The sequence below is a fragment of the Fringilla coelebs genome, assembly GCF_963513975.1.
Source record: "Fringilla coelebs genome assembly, chromosome: 2".
Lineage (NCBI taxonomy): Eukaryota > Metazoa > Chordata > Aves > Passeriformes > Fringillidae > Fringilla > Fringilla coelebs.
Window position 1 is genome coordinate 69,836,647 of NC_140029.1, and position 24,150 is coordinate 69,860,796.

At 37.1% G+C, this 24,150-nt stretch overlaps 1 protein-coding gene across 1 annotated transcript in view; it reads left to right on the forward strand.

The window, feature by feature from the left end:
- Window positions 1-24,150, forward strand: part of UBL3 (ubiquitin like 3) — a 55,827-nt gene that overhangs the window by 29,770 nt on the left and 1,907 nt on the right. Inside the window, exons 2-4 of the mRNA XM_084224482.1 lie at window positions 15,916-16,024; window positions 19,563-19,649; window positions 23,829-23,906. Of these exons, the coding sequence (XP_084080608.1) occupies window positions 15,916-16,024; window positions 19,563-19,649; window positions 23,829-23,906 (274 nt within the window). The remainder of the gene's footprint in view (window positions 1-15,915; window positions 16,025-19,562; window positions 19,650-23,828; window positions 23,907-24,150) is intronic.

The window sequence follows — 24,150 nt, forward strand, 5'->3', positions numbered from 1 at the left end:
AGGCTTTTGAGATTTGGCTGTTAGCAGGTAATCATGATAATGGTCTCTTCTTCAGAGAGCAAATAGCACCCTGATGACTTTACTGACGCACTTGGGGAGGAAGGTGAATATGATCAGCTGGTTCAGTACTTGCATAAAAAGCTAATTAAACTTCTGAATCCTACCTTTGAGGCTTGTATTGGAAAGGTCCAAAATACCACGGGTTTTGAACAGGGGAGATTTGCTTATGGTCAGTTACAATTCTCTGTGCTGCAGTTATTAAAATGGGAAACATGTTTTTGCCGGGATAGAATATAAACTCTGATACTTTATTAGAAGTCTCTAAACATTTGACTCAGAGGAACTTTGGCAAAGCTTTTGTGTGGGAGATACCACGTTAGATGTATTCAGCTGCTCTTTCTTGGAGAGGTGTGCAACTCAGGAGACTCAATTGATTATTGCCTTGGTTTTACTTATTTTTAATTGCTTGGCCATGAATATTTGTGACCAGTTACTTTTCATGGCTTAGAGCCTCATAGGCTTTAGGTAGCTTACAAAGTTTGTAGCTGGTGGCCATCAGTTTTGTTCCATGTTGTGTTCATCATCACTGTTCTTGATTTTTGTCCTTTTGCTGCTGTTCTGTTTCCCTTGCTGATGTTATTCCTGTGTTCTTTGCAGTCTGGAATTGAGTTGGGTTTGGGGTTTTGTGGGTTTTTTGTTTGTAGTTATTTTCTGTTTGTGTTTTGCTTTGGATTTGCTTGTTTGGTTTTTTTCCAGGGAGACAGTTTCCACGTTCTACAAGTTTTTGTAGCTGTCATCTTGTTCCACTTCTACATTTGTTCTTCCCCTCTGTGCTGCCTTGTGTAGTTGCTTTATAGTGGTTTCAAGCTTTATTAAAAAAATCTTGAATTAAAAAAAAAAAAAAGGTTTTTGAGCATCACTTACAGTACAGATTAAAACAGAACTGAATTGTCCCACATGGTACTCACCTGTCAGATAGCTGACACAATAACAAATGTTCCCGAGATGACAAGATTGAATGTTTGTGTAATGTAGTGATGTTTAGATCCTAAACAGTATCCAGCAGTGTATGCTTATTCTGCTTCTCAGATCCTTAATTTGTTGTGTGAATACTGCACAGTGTTCCTATAACGCTTACTTGGTATGATCTGATGCGCTGTTTCTTGCAAGCCTTGCTTGTTGAAGTAATAAATGGAATAGTTATATGCACAGCAGAATTCATTATATTTGCTGAAAAGTAATTTCTGAATGAGGATGGGAGTGTGGAAAGCAGATGATGCCATAGCTGTGTCTGGCACAGTAAGGGACAGTATTACTTGTCGCAGGTTGATGCTGATTGACTCTTTGCTGAATACTCGCCCAAGCTTTGCGTGACTTAAGACAATAGTTTTCTTGATAGCTGTTTTGTATGACAAATACACTTCTCTTTCTAAATGCCAGATCTTCCTTTCAGCTTTGTATAATTATTTGTTTCCCATACTGATAGGGAAGAATGGAATAGATCTGACTATGTGGACCCTCATTCTCTTCCTATAGAGAGCAGCTGTATTTTTCTAATCTGTCTTGTGTCTGTGTGCTAGACCCCTTGTAAGAAGTAGTTACATCTACAATTCTACTACTGTGCTGTCATTTTGACTTGGTAATTAGCTAGAAAATCATTTGTCTGATAAGTGGAAACTTTTGAACCATAATACTGTTAGCATCAGGTTGTATGTAGAGAATTGACATTCAGCAAATATACATATGTATTTCCCAAAAAAGATATTTATAATAATGGATGTTGTGTCTCCTGACAGAGAGGGCTTCTAAATTCTATTCTTATCCAATTCTCTTCAAAAGCATGGTTCCATTAACTTTATTATGTCATGACAGGAAGTGCAAAACTATAGCATTTTTCTTCTCTCTAATGAAAAGATGCCTTGATATATTTTTATACATATATATATATGTAAAAATGTATTTTTGTTAAAGATTGGTCATTGTTGCTGACATGACGTCTGTCCACAACTCTTGAGCTGAACACCAATAAGAAAGATAATCTTCTGGCTTGTTAGTTTTTGGGAGAGGTTATTCTGTTTCTTGTAACATCAAAGAAATGCTTCAATGGAAATAAATACAAAAGTTTAATAACTGTGTAGGGAATTATTCTTCTCTAAGTATAGCTGGTTATAACCAGTGGTGCCAGTGGGATTTTTCATAACATGGTCAGTTGATGCTATCACTCTAGACTGTCAGGCCTTTTCCTTAATGAAAATAGAGGGTTAGAGGGTCTTTGAAACCCATTATGGCATTTGTGGAACTATTAATATAACACTCTTAATTTTAAATCAGCATCTATCCTGTAGCCTGGAAGTAATATTATATGTCAGGCATAACAAATAGCTATCCTAAAAAACTTAGCTGTCTGAGTACACAAGAAACAGAAATGAGGAGAGAGGGTCAGGTTGTCTCTGATTGGATCATCTCCAGGTCTCGGAGGACTTGGGCATGCAGAGGTGGCGAGTACTGTGTACTAGCTGTATTGATCACATGCAAAAACATGAGGACAGGCAAACTGAGAGTTTTGGAATATGACTTAGGGGTAAAATTATTTTATTCTAGCAAAAGTCACAATGTATGAGAAGAAAAGCATGTTAAATTATGTATTCTGCTGTTGCCTGTGTATATAGTTTCAAACAAATTAGTTCAGGGAGGTAATACTAATTCCTTTTTATTTTAAAGGTAAGAATCATAGATACTTGGGGAGCTGTCAGTGACATACTTCTGTGGTTGTCCATACCTAGTGTTTTGTAAACCATAATTAAGATGCAAGCTAGAACACATGTTGCCCCAGATTCACAGAAGCCAACCTTACTCACTGCTTTGACACAGAGCAGATGGCTTGTTATAATGTAGTTGTTGATGCAGTAAGAACTGAGAACTGTGACTGGTGTTGCTTATAATCACTACTGATTAAAAGATTGTATTGCCTTCAAGAAGGCATCACTGTTCTCTCTTTGCGGTAAGGATTTAGTGAGATCCTAGACCAAGAGGATATTTATGCTTAGAAGATGCCAGAATATCAATTGGGTCTTAAATGTGTGCTATTTGTATGAAGACAGATTTTTCTGAAGGGCTGGAACAAAGCATTTTTATGTAATTTGATGCTTTTAGTGTAGACTCCAGGCATATAAGACAAATGAAGATAGAAGAAAGCTCTGAAAAGCTTTTCTTATAAATCTTTTTTTTTTTCCATCTTCACTAAAATCTGTTTTTCTTTGGAGAAAACTCTTGTGCGGATGAAAAAAGTTAAGGTACCTTCCCATGCAGACACACTGTGGTGGCAAGTACTTCACAAAGCCACACAGTAGTCATAAAGGGATACTGCATCAGAAACTAGATCATCCAAGGAAGTTGAGTGGTAAGTTAACAGCTGGTAAATTGTATGTTTCTGACTCTACAGAAGTCTTTACAATTCTGTAAAAGGAGGAGACCAAAATGAAAGGGCAGCTTTAACTCTTTTAGTCATTAATAGGCAGTCTGGATGCGCTGGTGCTCTTCATGATGGAAACAGGATAAGAATTACTCTTAGAATGAGAGCTGGTTGGAACAACAGAAGCACTTGACTGGCTTCAGAGGGGAATAAGCTGTGCCTTTTAGTGTTCAACAGTGAATGCAGAGCACAGTAAATAACTGCATCAGACCTTATTTGTGATGTCATTCCATTAATTCAGTCAGTTGACTTCAGCAAACTTAGCTTGGGGGTGCATTAGTGCCATAATGTTTAAATAGAAGAAAAACATGTAAGCTTGCTATAAACATGGCTTAAATTTTTGTTGAACATTAAGGGTAACTCATTGAGGAAGGAAAAAAAGGAAGGAAAGTGTGTTCATTATTCTATTCTGAGAAGTGCAGCAGAGGTCAAAGTCAAGCTGTTTGCTCTTGAAGAGTTGTATTCTGAATAAATTGGCAACAGCATCAAAATCCTTGATTTTTATCATGTAATTTAGTGTTTTCTTTGGGCTATTTTAAAAAGGAAAACAATTAGAAAAGGTGGTGTTCTCATTCATATCTGAGTTGCTTGGTTTTGCTAGAATAGAAGAGCTCTTTGGTCATTGAAACATCCATTTTGATTAAAATATGAACTATATTTTGCATCAGAGACAAAAATATATAATGTCCTGTCTCTTGCCTTTAATTATCACAGCTCAGTGATTTATGTAGTGCTTTGGAATGGCAAAACTTTGGCTGACTGCCATGATACACAGTAAGCCCAGAGAACCTAGGAATTGGTAGTTATTAATAAAAATTTAATTTTATGGTATGCCCACCCAAGTGATCTGAAATATATCTCTAAGTCAAGGTGCAACTCTTTGCCTCTTTCATGTTTTAAAAGATTTTAAAGATTTTTTTTCTATTTTGTTTTTGATACACTCTCTCAAGGCCTGAAAAATTTCATACTTTGGTGCTGACCAAGTTAAAGGACCTGTCAGCAGTGTCCCAATATGACTGTGAAATGAGAAGCCACAAATTTGACCTCCTGTTGCTGGTATTTCCATTGGGATCTAGGTCCTGAAAAATCCTAGGGAAGTTTTTTGGGTTTTTTATTCATGCAATTTACTTATTGATAGCTCAGAGTTTATATGAGGGGACTTCCACAGAACTGTGTCACTATTTATCCTTATGGAGTGACTTTTTTTTCTTAGGAGTTTTTCAAGCTGTGTTTGGTTGAAATGGAAAATAGTATTTTTTTAGCTGTAATCTCCTACTTAGTCACAGTGTGATGTTTTCTGTATTGCACAGTGAACTGTATTAAATAACATATAATGCAACACTTATTGCAAGAGAAAAGAGAAGATAAAATTGGATTCAGAAGGTTGGGTTGTTTCCTTGCTCTTGTATTATTTTTCTTCTGCTCTAAATCAGACTGTTTTTGTCCGTTTTGGGGGGCCTGAAGAGTAGCACATTTTAAATACAAGCTTTGTGTTGGAGATCAATTTGTTTCTGAGGAAAAATATAATCTCATGCTGTAATCTTCATGAGTAAGATTTTATGAATCTTTATGCTCTCATATGTAAGGAGTAGACCATTCATTTCCAGGACAGTGGGGTGATTTTTTTTGTGGATTTGTATGTGGTTTTTTATGTGTGTGTTTTATGTTTGGGGGTCTTTTCTTTTTAAAGAAATGCTTTTTTTTTTTCTTATTGAAATATTTCCCAAGATTTTTTCTGAATTGGCTAGTTACTTGTGTCTTTTTATGTATATGTTCATGTACCTGAATATACACACTGAAGTGATCCTTAGTGTTCCTGCCTCACATGGTAGAAAGAGGAAGCAAAGGGAGGAGCAGTTGGACTTCTGCAATAAAGTCTAGCTCAAGAATGCAGAGAGCCCAGTGCATCTTTATTATGTTTAGGTAACTTAGTATGAAAAATCATGTTTTAAAACTTAATTTAAAAACAAACAAATAACATTTTAAAAAACCCAAACTTTTCTTCTGAAAATTAGGATGTAGAACTAGAGGATATCCACAAATATGTGCTGCTTGCAATTATAATTATTTTGATTGCTCCAGTAATTAGCAGGTCCCTTGAATTGTCCATTTTTTCAATGTGTTTTTAATGTTTTCATTGTGTTCACTTTTTTCCTCCCCAAAGAGCTTTAGTTTTGGTCAAATTGAAGCTGAGGTTATTGTCATCCAGGCTGTAAGTGGAAGAACTACTTTGACTTTTGTCTATGGTATGACCTGTGTGGGTTATAAAATTGTAGTATCTCCCAGTCTAGGTAATCTTCTAGGTACATGGTTAAATCAAATTGAACCCTGCAAAGTTGGTTTAAAGAAAGAAAAAAATAATTGATTGGGGATTATGAAGGGATAGAGAGTATCTGTCTGCCACTTCAACTTGGAAAAAGTAGCTATGTATGGAACTGGTTCCATGGAATTGTATGTTCTCCTTTGTTAGCAGCAGTGGTACTATTCACTTCAAACTGGAGGTGTTAGGCATTGAACAACATCAGTGTTCACAGACTTGGTGGTCTTGCATCGGTCTTCTAAAAGGTGCCACTGAACTGTCCTAAATAATATTTTAAAATAATACACAAATATTCTCCCTACAGAACACAGTAGAACAATTATTGAGTTATATCAGAATTAAGTCCAAATTTAAGTGACTACAATTATCATTAATAATATTTGTGGGATTGACTCCTAAGCTTCAAATATCAGCTTAATAGGAGAGGATGAAAACAAGGTGTTGGGCTCATCCAGGGGCAGCTCTTGAGTAGAGATGGCAGAATGGTAACACAAATGGTACACGCTGATTTCACTTATGCATTCTGGAGTCAAACACTGGGATGTGTGTCATTAAAAGATATTTTTAGGGAGACAGAGATTGAAAATATAGAAACAGACACCTTCTTCTCTCTCTCTCTCTCTCCTACTCACACTCTTTCCCACTTCAGAAAGAAACCCTGGAATGCTCTTCTATGCTATTATTATATCTAAGTTCTGAAGAAGGCATACAAATGCCTGTGTTGGAGCTTCAGCACTAACTCCATGCACTACAGGCCAGGGACCCTGGGATATGTTGCAGCAGGATGGCCTGGTTCCTGTTTTACAGGTCTCTCCTGAGAACAGGAGCTGTAAACCACCATAGTTACCAAACCACCTCCCTGTGGCCCTGCTGACCAGAGCTAACTGGTTCAGCCTGCAAGCAAGGACTTCCCTTGTGGCCACTGATGTTGGATGCAATTTTACTGCTGTTTCCACTCTTGTGTTTGGAATTGACTGGCTCAATGTGGTATACCGATGGCTAAAATGGTCTCTGCCCAAATTTCATGTTAATCTGAGTATATCAGTTTCAGTGTTTAGTGTTTTAGTCACTTTATTCCTCAGTAAAAGTACACTTATTCCAACACTGAGTTGAAAGGATGAACTCTGAAAATAGCAAACTTGAATGCTACTTTCTGTATTTTTTACTACCTATTTATACTAAATCTCCTGGTCTTCTGACTTGTGTTAAAGACAAGTTAAAGGTCTTCTGTCTTGTAATTTGCACATTAGGATCATGATGGACTAAGACAATTATAACATGTGAAGGGTGAAACTGCCCTGACTATGGCTAATGAGTAATTAGAGTAGGTCTTTGAGTCTTCTCTGTCAGAGTGAATTCTTCTGGGAGGCAGCAGGAGACAGTTTATGACTAAAGTATGTACTTGGGATACAGTGGCCAAAATTCCACTTGACGTGAGAAGACCAGGTACTTGATCCAGGTAAAGTAGTGCCTCAGCTCTCTTTTATTGCTGTGAGACAAATTATTCTGTGTTAGAGTCTTACTTAATTAAATAATGAAAAAAGCTTTTGCCAATAGAACCAGTATGTTGTAAGAAAAAGTTATTCTGATTTTCAAGTTTTGTTAAAGTTGATTTTTGATGAAAATTCTTAGTTCTTAATTAGCTCCAGCAGACACGTTTGTGTGTTGTGTTTACTTCATCCCTCTCCACAAAACCCCAAAAAACCAAGCCAACCCAGAATTGTTTCAGGAATGCAAATAGTCAGGATAGTACAGGAAACAGTATGTAAATTTGACTGAAATCCATTGTATTTTGCTGGCTGTTTATTACAGTGACTGTATTAATTTATTTTGAAGAACAGTGTTTCCTAGATATTTCTTCTGAGAACATAACCCTGGAACTCATTGGAGGATATTGCCATTGTTCCTGTGTTACTTGAACTGAAGTGAGGAAATGGATGAAGTGTAACCAAGCACTAGGATTTTAAGTTCAAGAGTGTCATGGTTTCCATAGAAACAGCTAGTTCTATCATAGCTACTGAGTTAAATGCCTATAGGATTTTGCTTTTTTTTCCCCCTTTAAGTAAAATTTGTTTATGCTCTTTTTTGGTTTTCTCTTTTCACTTCAAATTTCTGAAATTTGCTAACTAAATTTTTTTGCAGTGCAAAGCACATAAACCCATATTTGTTTCACTTTGTAGTAATGTAAAGGTGAGTGTGTCATTGGAACTGGTGTGAAGTTCACCTTAGCCCTGAATAGAGTGACGCAGGGTGCTGTCACATTTACCTGGTGTTGTGCTGGGATTGCCCTACTTTCACAAGTGCTGTGCCTTTGAACAAGTGATGCAGCTGGCAATGGATCTTCAGAGCTTTGTTCATTCACATGGACAATTTGTTTCTTTTCATTTTCCATGTCAATCTTTTTTTCATAACACAAAATAAATTTATTACAGGTACTGCAAGGTGCTGTAGAGGTAGAGCAAAGCTAAATACAGGGGTTCTGAGGGTTGCCAAATGTAAATTTTAGGTGTTCAATTGAGGAAGTGTGTAGTTACCTGTATTTCCTATAAAGTATCTGGTGAAAATAGGTGTCTAGAAGTGTGATTCATGAGAACTATAGTTTAACTTGTTTTACCAAGTGACTCTTGAAGAAGAGTTCAGAATGAAGGATCTCTTCTCTCTCATTGAGAATGCTTGCATGGTTGGGTTACAAATTTATCCTTTTGCTCTCTTTCTTACCTTGGGCACCTCAGTCCCTCTACCAGCTAGTTTCTTGGCTGAGAAGGAGTTAATACTATTATTCTATATGTGTCTCAAATTCCCAGAAAGTTCTGGAAGTCTTCAGAAGGCTGCTTGGGTAGATGATTTCATTTCAATACCATGAGCTGATACAGTTAAAATCAAATGGAAGAATAAACAAAGCAGGAGTATATGTAAAGCTTTGGATTTCAAGGAGGCAGATGTTGATTAAACTAAATGTAGTGGGTTAGTATTTAGGAGTGTGCCTGAGGAATTTGCATGCTTGGTGTTTCTTCAGGTTGAAGAAATTAAGTTATAAAATATCTGCATGCTAGTTGAGTGAAAAGATGTGAAGAGAGACTTTGAATTTGATGAGTAACCATCTCGGGAAGGATGCTGAGAAGGAGCAGAGAAAAAATAATGGAATAATATTCATTATTTCTATTTATCCAAATTAGATCATGACAGATTCATCAGCCAATTTTCTGTGGAAGGAGAGTGTTTTCCACATAGGGGAAATGCAGAAGAGGTGTAATCTGCCTGGACTTCAGTGAGTAGTTGATGTTGCATAGCAAGGGATCACTTGGGGAAGGCAGGGTTTGATTGAGTGTGTGACTTAGGTGGAGAAGATGGTAAAGTACAGTGTTCAGGATGTGTCAGGCTGTCAGTTATGCTTAGTGGAATTCCTTAAAGATAATTTTGGGACCAGCTGTCTTTGTATTGTTTTCATTTATGCCTCTAGAACAAGGAAAATCAGTATGCTGATGAAATTTGTTGATGATGCATAGTATAGAAGATGATTGTGGTGTTGTCTGGAGATGGGATTATATCAAAGACAATTAATAGGAACAGAATTAGTCAAATTACAATAAAAATATCCTGTACATTATGGATGGTTAAAAGCTGTATTTTGAAATGCAAGCTTGAAAGTTTATGTCATAGAAACAACTGGGCTGGAGAAGAGCATTGTGAGTTTACTGCATTACAAATGTAAGACAGTTGTGATGTTTGTAATTGAAAATGGAGAGGTTTTTGCAGTCAGTTTAAGGAGGTTCTAGTATTATTTTATAAATTTCTGAAATACTATGTATCATTCTAATTATGCATACTTAAGAAGGTTTAAACAAAACTAAAAATATGGATAGGCATTGAAGTGGATTGTGGAATTGTTCACTTTGGAAAGGACCTTAAGGAATTTTCTAGCCCAAACTCCTGCTGGAAGCAGACTCACCACTGAATTCAGACCAGATTGCTTGGGGCTTTGTTGGTTGGACCTTGAAAATCTACAATGCCAGAGCTTCCAGAGCATCTCTGAGTGACCACTGTTTTGAGATTCTCAGGGTGAAAACCTATTACCTGATCACAGTAAAGAGTCTCTTGTTTCCATTTATGACCATTGTCTGTTGATCTTCTGTCTTCGACCTCAGTAAAGGGGTCCTTTGGTAATTTAGTCATGGGAAGGCTGCTAATAGGTCCCCTTCAGCCCTATGAATCCCAGTTACCTTAATCTCTACTGATGTGCTTCAGCATTCTGAAGACAGTGCTTCCACCAAGGGCCAGGCTTTTAATGAGGAGAACCTTTGCCTTTTAATTTTGGCTAAGTGTCTCCTTGTCTGCAGATGCAGAAGAAAGCCATCAAAACCCTGGGGTTTTTTTGGCTAAAGCATGATGTGCATGTGACATCAATGAGTGCAACTTATTCAAGAATAAATTTAAGCTGGGAATGAGAAGAAAGCACTCAGTGAAACACCTCAGCTTCTACAACAGACTTGCAGGATATGTAAAAACTGAAGTTCTTCATTAGATTCAGGTGGATGCATTCCAGGAGTGACCTGGTGTCCAGAACCTGCAGGTCCCTGCTGACTTGGCTTGTGTGATGCTTAGATTGTCATTTGGGCTTTGTTCAACCTTGTATGTAAATCTGGTGGAATTCAGTCACTGTAGTGGGGCAGGGAGGTTTTTCTCTGGCCTACAGCCATTAGGAAACCGTAATGTCTTTAGAGAGCCAACTTACTTCATACATTAGTGAACTTGAACAAGAAAATAAGTGTATTGGATGTTGAGGAAAAAATTGTTTTGTGTATGTATTTCAGTCTTAAAACAGCTAAAGAAAAGCAGTTAGTTTAAACTTGGGGCTGCATATGATGTAGTGATATGACACTTCTCTGCATTTGAATTGTAAGTTGGGGAGCAATCTTAAGCTGCTACTGGAGCATAAAATTGATAACCAACTAGCTTGTTTAACTGAATAGCTGAGGAGTCAAACATTAAGAAATGAAATTTCAACCTACACAATGCTTATTGATCTTAAAGTGACTTCCCATTTATTTAACATTAGCTGTGAAATTAGAAGCACTGTGGCACTAAGATATTTTGTAGGTATGCCTTAAAGAATGAACAAACTTTGCAGATGCCTAGAACAAAGAAAACACAATTTACTCTACATCAGCATATATGTGACCCAAATTTCTCTTCCAAAAATTGTGGTCACAGTTGTTACTATAATCTTTTCATAAATACAGTTTTATTTTTGGGTGGTTTTCTGTTTGGTGGGGGGGTTTGTTGTTGTTGTTTGGATAATATAATCTATGCTGAAAATTTTTATTGTGTATGCAGTGCAACTGATGGGGTAGTTACTGGAGCTGTGATTATGAGATTGGGGTGGGGGGGAAGAGGGTAAGATTTGCATGCTTGAGATCACAAACAGAATGTGCTATTACATAAGTGTGCAGAGGGGATGTAGACTGCAAATTATATTTAATCCTTCTTCTGATACTCTGGCTGCCCTTGACTGCTTTCAACAGTAACGTTGCAGTTGATGCTACCATGCAGAAGTGTGAGGATATGATCTCTGTCGCTTTGTTGCAGCAAAAGGCTGGAACTCTCTTTGGTATCCTGAAAAAAAGAAAAAAAAAACATAATCAGGATAATTGTTGTAACATTCCCAGTTGAAGAGCAAAGTTGTCAGGGCTATGAGGATTGCAAAAGTTTTTTGTGACCAAGACACTTGACAAGAATAGGTGGAGGGGCTTTAAGCATACAAGGAATACAGACACAACCTCCTTGGCAGTTTTTAATGTAGGAAATAGGATAGCTCAAATTGCTAAGAATCCTTTCTTAACTTGGAAAATAAAAACTTGATGCTTTTGTGTCAAAATTCCTCTACCTAACCAAGAATTTTTTCTTCACTTTGAATAATTGTGTATGCACATATGGGTTTATCTTTTTCTTTCTTCTTTTAGTTCTGAGGTTTCTGGAATTTTGCCAGAAATATTTTTTTCAGATCCCCTATAGTTTGTTTTCAAGATTAGGTGGTACAGCAGTTGCAAGTTGTTACATTTACCAATATTCTTGAGGGAAATGAGATTGGATTCTAAATTTAGAGGCAAGTTTTAGGATTATTTGCTTCAAACCCTTTGGGGTAGTGTGATAAGCAACTCAAGACTAAGATTCATTCAAGCCAAGATTAAGAAACATATATATATAGAGTGAGAGAGAAACATGCAAACTAAATGTGTCAGTGGCATGCTGTACTATAAATAAGAAAATACTCAAACCTTTCATTAGGACAGCTCTATCTTTGCACTTCATGTAACATCTGCTTGACCGATTTAATAATTCATTTTGGGCTTCTGCTGATATGTGATTTATTATTTTTTTAAATGAAAATATTTATCCTGTGTTTTACACATACTTTGTAATATACCCTGTAAAATTATTATCTTATCTCAATGTGCCTTTTATATTTCAAAGTAAGACTATAAGAAAGACCCTTCAAAGTAAGACTATAAGAAAGGCCTTTCAATATCAAGAACCTTACCCATCTTGGGGAGGTAGAGGGAAAGAAGGATCTAACATTTTTCACTCTTCCCCACCACCCCCCCACTCCCACTGTCACCCCCTCCCATATTGCTTTTATTGATTTTATGGTGTATATTAACTGCAGAGTTATGACTTAATGAATTTTTACAGGAAGCCAAGTTAGTTTTGGTTATTTTTTAGTGATATTAATCTCCTTTCTGTATTCATTTTAGTGTGCCTGGTGATCTCAAAACTCAGTAGTGAGAATAAATAGAAATGTATCTTCCTAATGTTGTGGCAGAAGAAGAGTAACTTCACTTCCATGTTAATGTAGTGCCATAACCATACAGGGCTAATCTTTTGGGGTTTATTTTAGTCATCTTCTTGGAGGACCCACTCTAGGGAATGGATGGTTTGGTGTTATATCTACTGCTTAGGAAAGTGCTGTGGTCTTAAAACCAGGTAACCCCCACCACAGCTAAATTACACGCAGATGAAGCAAAATAATTCCTTAGATAAATGATATAAATTCAGAGTTTGGGAACTGCTTAGCCAGAAGGAGGGTTTCTCATAAGCCATTTAGAGTATAGGAAATAGATATGGAAATTGGAGAGGCAAAAGGGCTGCTGGTGAAGAAGCTAAGGTAGGCACTGGTGCTGAAAATTTGGGGTTGGTTTGTTTGTTCTTTTAAATGGGCAGCCCATTCCAAGCACAAGTAACAGTTTGTGATGTGGTCTGAACTTCCTAAATTTTTGGCAGTATGCCAGTATTTTAAAAAGGTGCATTAATGCTTTAAAAATAATTAAAAATAATGAGGTATAGAGAGAGTGGAATCAAATACAGTACACCCCACGTTCAAAAGCTGAAGTGTGGCAAACTGATGAAAAGAACTTATTTTCTATATGCATACTTTTATATTGTCATCTGAATATGTACTTAATAACTGATGTGGTGGTGTTTTGCAAACTGTTGGTTCAACACAAGAGAAATTAAAAAGTATTAGAGAAACTGTGTGTCTGTGAGCCTCATATAAAGGACCTGGCTGAGGGGGGGAGGGCAGCTCAGAGAGCTTTTGTTATTAAATTCATTATGAAACAACTGTCAGATGAATTTTGATGTTTCCTAATTCATTTAATGACAAAGGTAAGGGTAAAAGATGCCTGGCTGCTAGAATTCATTGATGACATGAAGTTTGAAAATTACTTGTAAGGTAGAGAGGAAGAAGAACTTTGGGGGATTTCTTAGGTCCAATGCCCAGACATGGGGTAAATCTGAAGCATCTTTGTGATGCAGAATACTTCTTTACACCTAGCCTCCTTTCTCTCTGAGGGATGGAGTAATAGGAGTGGGATGAAATTTGTAGCCATGTGCTTTAGGGTGATACAGCGAAAAGAAAATCTTGGAGGCTGAATAATTGAAAGGATCAAAGTAGAAAAGGGTGCAAAGTAACCGAGCAAACAGCGTGGTGCAGTTATGAAGAAGGCATATGTGTTCTTGGGACACAGTCACAGATGTTACCAGTAGACAGAGGAAATTACTGGTGGTGTTCTACAAGCATCTGGTTAGACATCATGTAGTATGCTTCAGAAATTGTCATTTGCTTGAGGAGGAAATAGAAAAAAATGTGCAGAGACAGGCTCCGAGGATGAAAGGAGAAATAACTGTCTCACTAGAGAAAGCTTGAAGAGCTTAACTGGGGTAGTCCAGCTAAAGAAACTGTGTATGTGAGTGTTGTTTGTACATACACAGGTGGAGACAGTAAAGGGGGGTGAAATATTGAAACTGGAAGACAATATAAGCAAAACAACACCTGAATATAGTCCAACTTTTTGAAACTGTGGTTTCATCACAGTAGTCACGTTTTTGGAGTAAACATAAACAGTAAAACTTGATCTGCTTTTTCTGCTAAATGTTGGTGAAATTTGAAAATAATTCTTTAATCATTGTGGAAATTCCAAAGAAAACAATATTGTGTATAACCAGATATATTCTGAATTTTATGAAGAATTGTCTTTGACTAAACAGCATTCCCTCTGTTTCTCTCTTTCAAGTTTTTTTGTCATTTCATCATATGCAATGATGCACTTGGAGTGGCTGTGGTGCTTTCTCAGAGACAGCTACCATTTCCTTTCCTGGGCTAATGGGAGAACTTGTATTTTCCAAAGGGTGTTAGTGGGAGGACAGGGAGGAGAACTTAGCATTTTATGCTCACTCTTTTTATACTTGCTACACTTTGAAATAGACACTGAATTGCTTTTAGGAGGGGTCATTTACCTTCATTGACCTCGCAGTGTGTTGGATGGTAGAGATTGTAATTTGGATACCTCCATTAGGTGCTTAAAGATAGGTGGGATGAATCCAAGCCAAAGCATTCAGGAGGGAATAGATGATCTGTCTAAAGAGCTTCTGAAATAAGTGGAGAGTAGGTAGCTGAGGCAGAGCTCTTATGTTCAGAAGATGTGCTGCACTAAGATCTTTTTCAAGAAGTGTAGAAAACTTGGACTTCGCTGTAAATTTTGCACTTGATATTTGATGTAGAAAACAGTATGCTGAATTCCAACAAAGAAAGCTTTGTTGCAACTTACCTAAAGTGAGAGCCACAGCTTGAGAATGTGACTTGGAAAAAAGTATCCAAGCAGTTAGTCTGCTAAAGTCTCACTGAAACTTGATGAAATGTGGGCTTGTAGGTCAAAGTACAACAGCAGCCAGACTCCTGCTTGCCATGGGCATTGCTAAGCGCTACCAAATGTATTTTGTGACCTTGCTAACAGTCGCTTGAGGAGCCAAAATTTAATCTCTTTTGCATTGTAAATAATGTCATAGTGAGCTCTTTATATGTGTTATTTTAATGCTATATGGAAAAGAAATTATATTCAGTAGTTTGCAAATAGAAGAGAGGAAAATTATGGCTGAAGGTGCTGGTGGTTATATGGAGGAAATTAATGAAAGAAAAATTATGGTGTGATGTTATTGCTGTGTTGCATTTGGACCTCACTTTGCTTGTGGTGAAAGACAGTTGTGGGACAAAGTTTTGGATTCAGAAGACTGGCAGATGGATTCAGGAAGGCAGATTTGTGGCAGCTGGGAGCAAGGAAGGATGCTGTCTAACTCTGGCATTTTGCAGGAGATGCACTGGCTGAGATCAGGAGGGAGCATTCTATGGCTTTTATTTAGGTTCATAGGGTATTCAGGTGCAGATTTTGATATTTTAATTCTCTCTAAGTTAATTTTTCAGGTTTATACTTTTCCTCTTCATTCAGGAGCTATGTTGCTTATGTGTCATTGCTAGAGTATGTTTCTATCGTATTGAAAGCTATTTTTTACTGGCAGAGTTGATTCAATCACTAACAGAATCTTCTGGTGTTTATAATCAAAAATACCAGCTGTTAGAATTTAATCTTCCTAGATTATGGATATGTGAACAACATTTTATTGACCTCTTTGACCCTCTTTTTAACATATGTTAACATGTTAAACTGTTTTCTCAAATCATTTGGATCAGTCTTCCAAAACCAATGACAGTTTTTAGTAACTGTAAAAAATAAATTATTTAAGTTGTCTCTGTAAACTTTCCTAATACTGATATTTTGGGTTTTTTTACCAGATAAATTTGCGCCTCATCTTGGTAAGCGGGAAAACAAAAGAGTTCCTGTTTTCACCGAATGACTCTGCTGCAGATATTGCAAAACATGTGTATGACAACTGGCCAATGGGTGAGTAGCAGTGTGGCTTTGGCTTTTTAACTGGTGAGCAAGGAGAATCACTGTATATTCAGACTGAAGTGTCCGTAAACTGATCTCTTGCTCAACGTTCAAATTAAGTATGTTTATTCACTATCTGGATAAAGATTTATGTAGAAATACAGGTGTCCTGCCTTCTTTTTCACAGTTCCTTCAGTTGGGCAGATTTTTGATGTCAGGACTGTTTCTTACTTTATTTCTAAAATTTGCTTCCCCAAATTGAAGTACTTCTTTCTCCCTATCTTAAGACACTTTATCAATCGATTTGGAGGATCTAGTAAGTGTGAGGAAATGTCGGAGGTATAAAACCTCTTACGTGAGAACAGCTAAAATAAAACATGGGAAGTCACAGGAATGCATTAGTGAAATTGAGTCTGAAGTACTTTTTCCTTACTGCCTTATCTGGGAAAGGATCTGTAATACTGATATTTCTCCAGGAAGAAAACAAACATAGAAGCTCATTTTAAGAGACATTAGAAGACTGGGTGTTGTTTGTGTAAATATACTTGGTGTCATACAGGAATACTGGCTTTGGAAAATGGACTTGAGAACTTAAGATGTGTACTCACATATGTGAATAGCTCCCCAAAACAAAGTGCTTCTGTTCTCCCTGACTATGATTTCATGGGAAAATAGCCAAAACCCAGACATAGCATTACATACGATGAAAGAAAATGCTTCTTTTGGTACAGGACTTCATTTGGGTTACTGTTTTGATGTTAAAAAGACTACTATTTAGACAAACTAAAACATTGCACTATCTGTTTCTGTGGTGCCTTTGTCAAAGACATATGGTGGATAATAGTTTATGCCAAAAAGTTAAAGGTGATAATCAGTATTTTAGGCCTTAAACTGGTCTTTGAGGTCAGGAAAAAAGTTTGCTGTTTGATTTGCTGGGATGCAGTATTATGTATTTTGTAAAATATGTAATGAAGGAGGAGGTTTTAAATCCTCTGAAGTATGAGTTACAGATGTAAAATGCTTAAAAAAAATAGGTTAACATAGCTTCTGTGCTGTACATATTCTAATGTACATAATGCACTACATAGTTGTCATAACCAAATGTTCTTTGTGTACACTTATCTGAATTGGTAGAGGCAGAACTGGATTTTTTTTCCTTACTCAAGTCTGTGCCTGTGAACACGTGTTGTCGTGTTCACAGTCTTGTGAAGAGCTTGAAAGTTGCAGATTCTGAGTTTAGAGTTGGGAAGAAACCCAGACCATAAAGTCTCTTCTTCAAAAAAAAAGTAGAACCAGACATGGAAATCTCAGTTCAAATATCTGCTGTCCTGAGGGAGTACTCTAAATTTTGATGAATGTTTAATTGCTTTTGCAAAGAAGAATAGTCTCAATTAAAAAAAAAATATCTCACTTCAGAATAACATATAGATTTTCACAAACATTAGCCCATTAGCTGTTTTCAGACTGAGAGTGCTCCTCTTTGCCACAGGACTGAGAAATCTTGATGAGGACTAAAGTTGCCTTGAAACAGAGATGTTACAATTGTTTTTACCACCATTTAGACTTGTCATGATCTTGTAGGGAAAAAAGGAATGAAATAACCTCCGTCACATGCTGACAGAATTAAGGCAAACCTTGCCCCACCTCTTTTGGCAATACAGTTGTTAATTAAGGATGTCTCGACTTGCAGTAGAAAATGCCAAATTTATTTTAATGTGTATCATCTAGGTAGGCTACCTGTTGTTTTCTTCCCCTCCCCATTTTCTGCTAAATAATATTAACTTCTTTCTTGTACAGCAATTATCTGAACTTAAAATAAAAAAGGTAGATTCAGTGAGTCCTTGGCTCATTTAGTCATCGGTGGAAATTAAAATTTGAATTCATGTCAGAAAGAAATGTTTCAGACTTCCAGCCAAGAAGCAGAAATTAAAAGGATGGGTAACTTGGCAGCTTAACAGTGAGAAAATACCTGTGCCAAAATATAGTCTGTCTTCTTTTGGTTGTGGTTTTACATCACTGTGGCACTGTCAACTGGCTGAATTTCTCTATACAGCCACAGTATAGTGGAGTTCAGACTGCATAAAGTAAAAAAATCCAAAACAAAACTATTATGGTAGCCGTGTGATAATTCAGCCTTGATGTTGCCCACTTCACAGCACAGCAGAACGGGCATGTGCTTGAATTGCAAGACAATTGAATCAGACCCTAAGTGGAAATACTTGAAATTCAAATAGCTTTGGTTGCCTAATTTGATCTAATCTTATAAACCAGGCACATGGGAGCACCTGGGAGTGTTGCACATTCTTCTGTTGGTACCAGCCTTGCTTCCACTGTGGTCTGGGGCTGAGATGGCTCCTGCTGCCCAGTCTCTGCCTGCTTGCTTTTTGCACCAGATGCCTCTCTGTACACTCTGCAGCTGTGGCTTTTGTTTTAAATGCTTCCCCTTCTACCCTTTTCAGTTCTTCTCCTTTTGTGATGCCAGTTGCTATTGCCTGTATGTTAATTGAGTGTTCCCAGTGAACAGGTTGGTTTCTGTGGCTCATCCTGATCCCTTGCTGAATATTGATTTTGCTATATAAACACTACAAAAACAGAAAGAATGTTTGTGAACAACTGTAGCCAGATATCTGGTCATCTAAGAAACAGAAGACACTGTATTCCCAGAGAGACCATTTAAATTCAACATTTCAAGGTTTTATGATACTTGTTCTGAAAGCAGAGTGCATATTTATTTGTTCTTCACATTGTGACAGGGAATGGGAATAGAGTAGGAAAAGACCATTTAAGCTTATCATTTATTTATGATAGCTGAAGCATTATAGGAAAACGCAAGCTTGCTTTTTTTCAACCGCTGTTTGCCACATAAAAACATTGAAACACATAAAAACACACATAAAAATGGATGGCTTTGGAGAAGCTCCTTAAAATGTATTGGTGGGTGTGTGCTCTGAGAGAGCCTGTGTCCGGGCTCTGTGGTGGTGGCTGGGGGCTGCTCAGGTCACTGCCCCCTCCAGACATGGAACTGGTTGGATCTGGCTGTCATCGACCGGCGCTGAGCTGCCTCCGGAGCTTTTTTTCAGTGCTGTGATCTCAGAGTCCTGTTTCAAGTGACCCATCACATGCGCGCTCGCTCTGTGTGCAGCAGCTTCCCGGTGCTGGAGAACGGCTCCAGTTAGTCAATTAGCTGGGGATGAGGAGTGTGGCTTGGGAAGCTTCAGCATGGCCTGGATATCAAGATTCAGGAAGCAATTCGCATGTATGAAATATTTTCTTTAGGACTTGTGTATGTGCTAAATATATCCTGCAGTCTGTGACATCAGTAATATTTATACTTGCTGACATAAAATTACGTGTTTCAATGCCCAGGGTCAAATAATAGATTCAAGAATAGACTTCAGGAGTGCTGGCCTTGAATTATCTTCCCATACCTTCAGCCTGTGTTCTCTCTTCAGTGTTTTATACAAAAGAGTCCTTTCCCAATTTTCTTCCTAAAATTCCTAAAAAAAGATGTTTTTGTTACAATGTAACTGGAAATTCTCTCTCTCTTCAGATTGGGAAGAAGAACAAGTCAGCAGTCCAAATATCTTGCGGCTTATTTATCAAGGGAGGTTTCTTCATGGCAACGTGACATTAGGAGGTATGAAAATAATTTTCATTATATGTGTTACAGTTAGGCAAAAGGGGGTATTTATTTACAGTTCAGTGAATACTACTTTACTGTTCAAGATCACAGGATGGCTTGCTTTATATTGCTGTTCTCATGCATAGAGTGGCATTGTACTTTATTGCATATTTTCCCATCTTGTTACCACGAGCTGTTAAACTTTGCGAGGTCCCACCTGCTAAGTCAAGTCTCCTCTCACACAAAGAAATGGTAGTGCTGCTTTTATTTGTTGTCTTTCTAAATGGAATATTTTGTTCCACCTCTCTTACGCTGCATGTGCAGTACAAGCTACTTAATAAATATCTGAAGTATTTTAAAATGCTTGATAAACTTTATGATAATTGGTCAAGCAATACTTTAAATCTTAGTGCAACGCAGGGAAACACCCTGTGAATGAGAATGAGGGGAAGCATTCTTGCTGTCCAGTGCTCTCCCAGGGATACAATTGCATAGTTATGTGAAAACAACAGTAAATGGCTTCACTTCGTTTGCTACGGAAATGCAATTCAACTCTGCCCCCTCGTGGCAAGTGTTTTCCCGCAATTACACATTTTGGTGGGAACCCTTCGTGGAGGTGTGACACACATTTGTTAAGTCATCCCTCCTTTTGTAGGTAGCATTTGCTAGTGGGAATATCAGCTGTATCAATGACTAAACAATATGAGACTCTCCATTCTATGCCAGTTTAAAAACAAATTAATGCTCCTACTTTGTATGTTCAAATTATTTATGGCTTGGTACCTGAGTGCAGTACAGAAAGGAGAATATAATAATAATACAAAATTACCAATTAATTGTTTTTGAAGTTAAGAGGAATCTGAAAATATTATTTCTGGACTGCTTATGGTGATTTTCATGAAGAATTGACTGGGATGATATAGCTATTGATTCACTTTCTACCATTCCCAGTGTTGCCTAGTGATGTACTTATAGATTTACTCTCCACATATATAAATTTTTAATGCTTCTATATATACAAGATCATTGTCAGCTCAGCTGGAAGAACTCTAAAATTTTTACTCACTCTTTAATTTGTATTTTTACCAGGTGACAGTGAGTGCAGCTAGTAGCAGTTGGAATAGAGTTGAAAGACAAATGTTAAGTCTTGGATCATCTCTGCAATTAAAGATGCTAGTCTTACCCTACATTTCCAGGCAAGGATAGCTAACTGGGATTTACTTTGCCATTTATTTACTTTACACTTTACTGAATGCTGCTCTTTACCACCAGTATTTTTTCCCTTTAGTGACATTTGTCTAAATCTGAGAAAATGTTGACTATTTGTTCAATATATTTAATATATTATTTAATGAGTTAAGCTGAAAAATAATAGCTGCATGCTGCTGACTTTTGCATTAACTTAGGTCTATAAATTTTGAACACTTGGGTTCAGGGCATTTTAGTTCATTTTTAATCATTCAGTGTTGAGATTTAATCATCATGTTTTTGCCCCAAGGATATTACATGTATATTAGTGTTTTTCAAAAATATTTTCATTGCTGTATTGTTTTAAGAAAAAGAATCCCTAAAACATTGGCTTAACTTCAGCACTAATGAAGTTATCAGGAGTAAGATTACACAGCTGAAAGTGGAGCAGGAATTCATGAAACAGCCTGAAAAGACTCTTACTTCAGTTTGTGTTGTCCATTAGAGGTAACCTTAAGTGAACTAGTTACCTTTAAAAGGGAGGTGAAGGGGGAGTTTATTAAACAACATTTATATTATGTTTCTTTACTTGGCTTAACTTTCATTAAGCTTTTCTAGCTGCAGTTCTCTTTGACTGAGTTATAGCACTTAGTGTTATATTTGCTTTAGGTGATTAGGAAATATTGACTGGAATTTGGACCTCCTGAAAATCATTTTATCATCCAGTGAAACAAAAGTTTCCAAGGAAACAGTTTGGTGTTTTCCTTTTTAACTGGAGTCCATTTTTGTTCACTTTTACCTTACACATCTGCGTAATGTTATGAATTTAAGACTCCTATGAACTTAGATGCCTCAAAAAAGAGAAATTGGTAGGAAAAAGTGCTTTTGAGTGAAAAACTTTATTTTCAATGAATCATCCCTTGTGATACCTCCTCTGAATGGCCTGTCACTACAGGAACAGCAGAACTAATGGCACTGGGAGCACTGTGGAACAGACACCTCTGTAAAGCTGCACTGCTCCTGCCTGCAGTTTGAGCCACACTGCTTTGTTTTGTCCTGCCTGTGCAGGGGGCTGGGGAGTTGGCTAGCAAGGCAGAGTCTGTTGTTCAGCTTCCAACAGGAAATTTAATCCTTTAGCTAAATATTTGTTCTGCAGTTTGCATTTCAAATAATATTAATTAGGGAAGTAATACATAATCAACAGTTCTCCATTTCTTGGTAGATAATGGTAATCAGCAGCATTTGCTTCCTTATTTACTGGTGAAGGGAAGTTTAACCCACCATGTGCCATCCACATTCCAAAAGGGGGTGTGAAAAGTAAGTTCTGACGATAGAAAATACAAAGCAACAATGGAATTGAACAGTTGGGAAAGGAATTAAATACAAATTGGCTAAACTGAGAGAAAGGGGTAAGAGCACAAAGAGAAGAGCAAGAAAGGATTACTGAGCATAGGTTAGGCTGCTCAGATGCTGTCGTGGCACTCCAAGCAAGAAGCTGGAAATTTCTAGGAAGAACTTGTGTAAACTGTGCAAACTACTAGCTGAAATTAGTTAATATAAATATTAGCATAGTACTACTTGATTACTGTGAATAGTTTATCTCCACAACTCACTAATCAAGTCTCCTGAATTGTGTTCATATTATGAAAGATGTTCCTAATGTGATTATTTTGTAATTCAAGAATTTATGTTATGAAGACAATCCTTTTCCATGGAGTTTGAAAGAGCATATTAACAGTCAGAGTTTTCAGTTGTATCATGGTATCAAGTACCCAAAATACATCATCTTTGTCAGATTTTAAGTTATCAATAGCTTCTAGTTGCAGGCACAGGCGGTGCTTCAAGTAAACTAAGCAACTTTCAGATTTGCCTGTTCATAGAGATGGCTTTTCCCAAAGTACAGCTGCTTCAAAGAATCTTGTGGAGTTCTGTACCACTTTGTGTGCTTACACCTGTGTTTGAACCTGTGTTTTAATCATCATTTGCACTTATTTAAATAAATGTGTAGGCAACGAACGTGATTTAATAGTGGTGATGTAGTGAGGCTTTTTATTGGTGAATCTTTAATCTGTGCTGTAGGGATTAAAACAGAGGGGCGTTTTTTGCTTCATTTGCCTTCAGGTTTATTGCCCATTCCTTATTCATTTATTCACTTAAAATGCCATTTCACTGTATGTGAAAATAAAAGCTGTAACTTGAGTTTGATAGGACAAAGTCTACTCAAGTCAGAATTATTTGTGTATTAAGGAATAAATTCTTGTTAAATTTATCACTGACTTTTTTTTCCACTATAAAGTGGGAAGGGCAGAACTTTGCCAGAAGACCTTTTATTTCTCAGAAAAACAATCAAGGAAACTACTCTTAAGTATGCAGTGTATTTGTATACTTAAATTGGAATGTAGAAATTATCATTTTAGTTTCAGACACAAGCAGAATGAATTGTGGAAAGCATAATTTTAAATTTTTTTTGTTGCTGAAGCTCACAAAGGCAGCATTGTGAGACCTCTACTTTAAATTTGATATTTTTCACGTGCAGCTGATGTTACAGATTAGTATTAAAAGGCAAGATGCAGACATTTTGTATTTCAAGAAATCTGTGTCATGGATCAAAACATGTGTTAGGAAAATCTGTTTTGCCGAAGAGGCTCAGTGTTTTGATATCGCAGGAATAACAATTTGGTGGCTGCATTAGCAATTTTTTTGCATCCTTATCATTAAAGAGTGCTTAACCACCTGAGTCTTGGCATGAATGCCCACTTCACTTTTTTACTCAAAAGAGGAAAGCTGAGCTTCCTAACAGGAGTATCATGTCTTTAAGAATGCAGTGTTCTAAGTGACTGTTGTCATGCCCTGAGTCCCTGATTTACCAAACTTCAACCAGTAAGCAGTTCAAACCTAACAGTTTTGAATAGGTGCTAATCCAACTACAGTTGGTTTCAACTGGGTATTTTGGAGAAGAAAAGGCTGATATAATGTGTTAATAACTCTCCCTCTTTCCTTTTGCAGCATTAAAACTTCCTTTTGGCAAAACAACAGTGATGCATTTGGTGGCTAGAGAGACACTGCCAGAACCAAACTCTCAAGGTAGGCTGGGCACTAGAGGAGTTTCTTATTCGAGTACATGGCAGAGTCGTCAGGTCTCTTAAGGGCTCTTTGAGTATTTCATAGTAAAGTCAAGTCCTTGTGCTCTTTTGGGAAGAAGTTAATGGAATGCTTTTCTACATGTTTGTAGAAAACTAAGAATTTTCTGGTTTAGCATTTTTATATAGTGCAGAAACTTCTTCAGATCTTAAAAGGTCTTGTTTTTATTGTGAAAAACTAGTCCTGA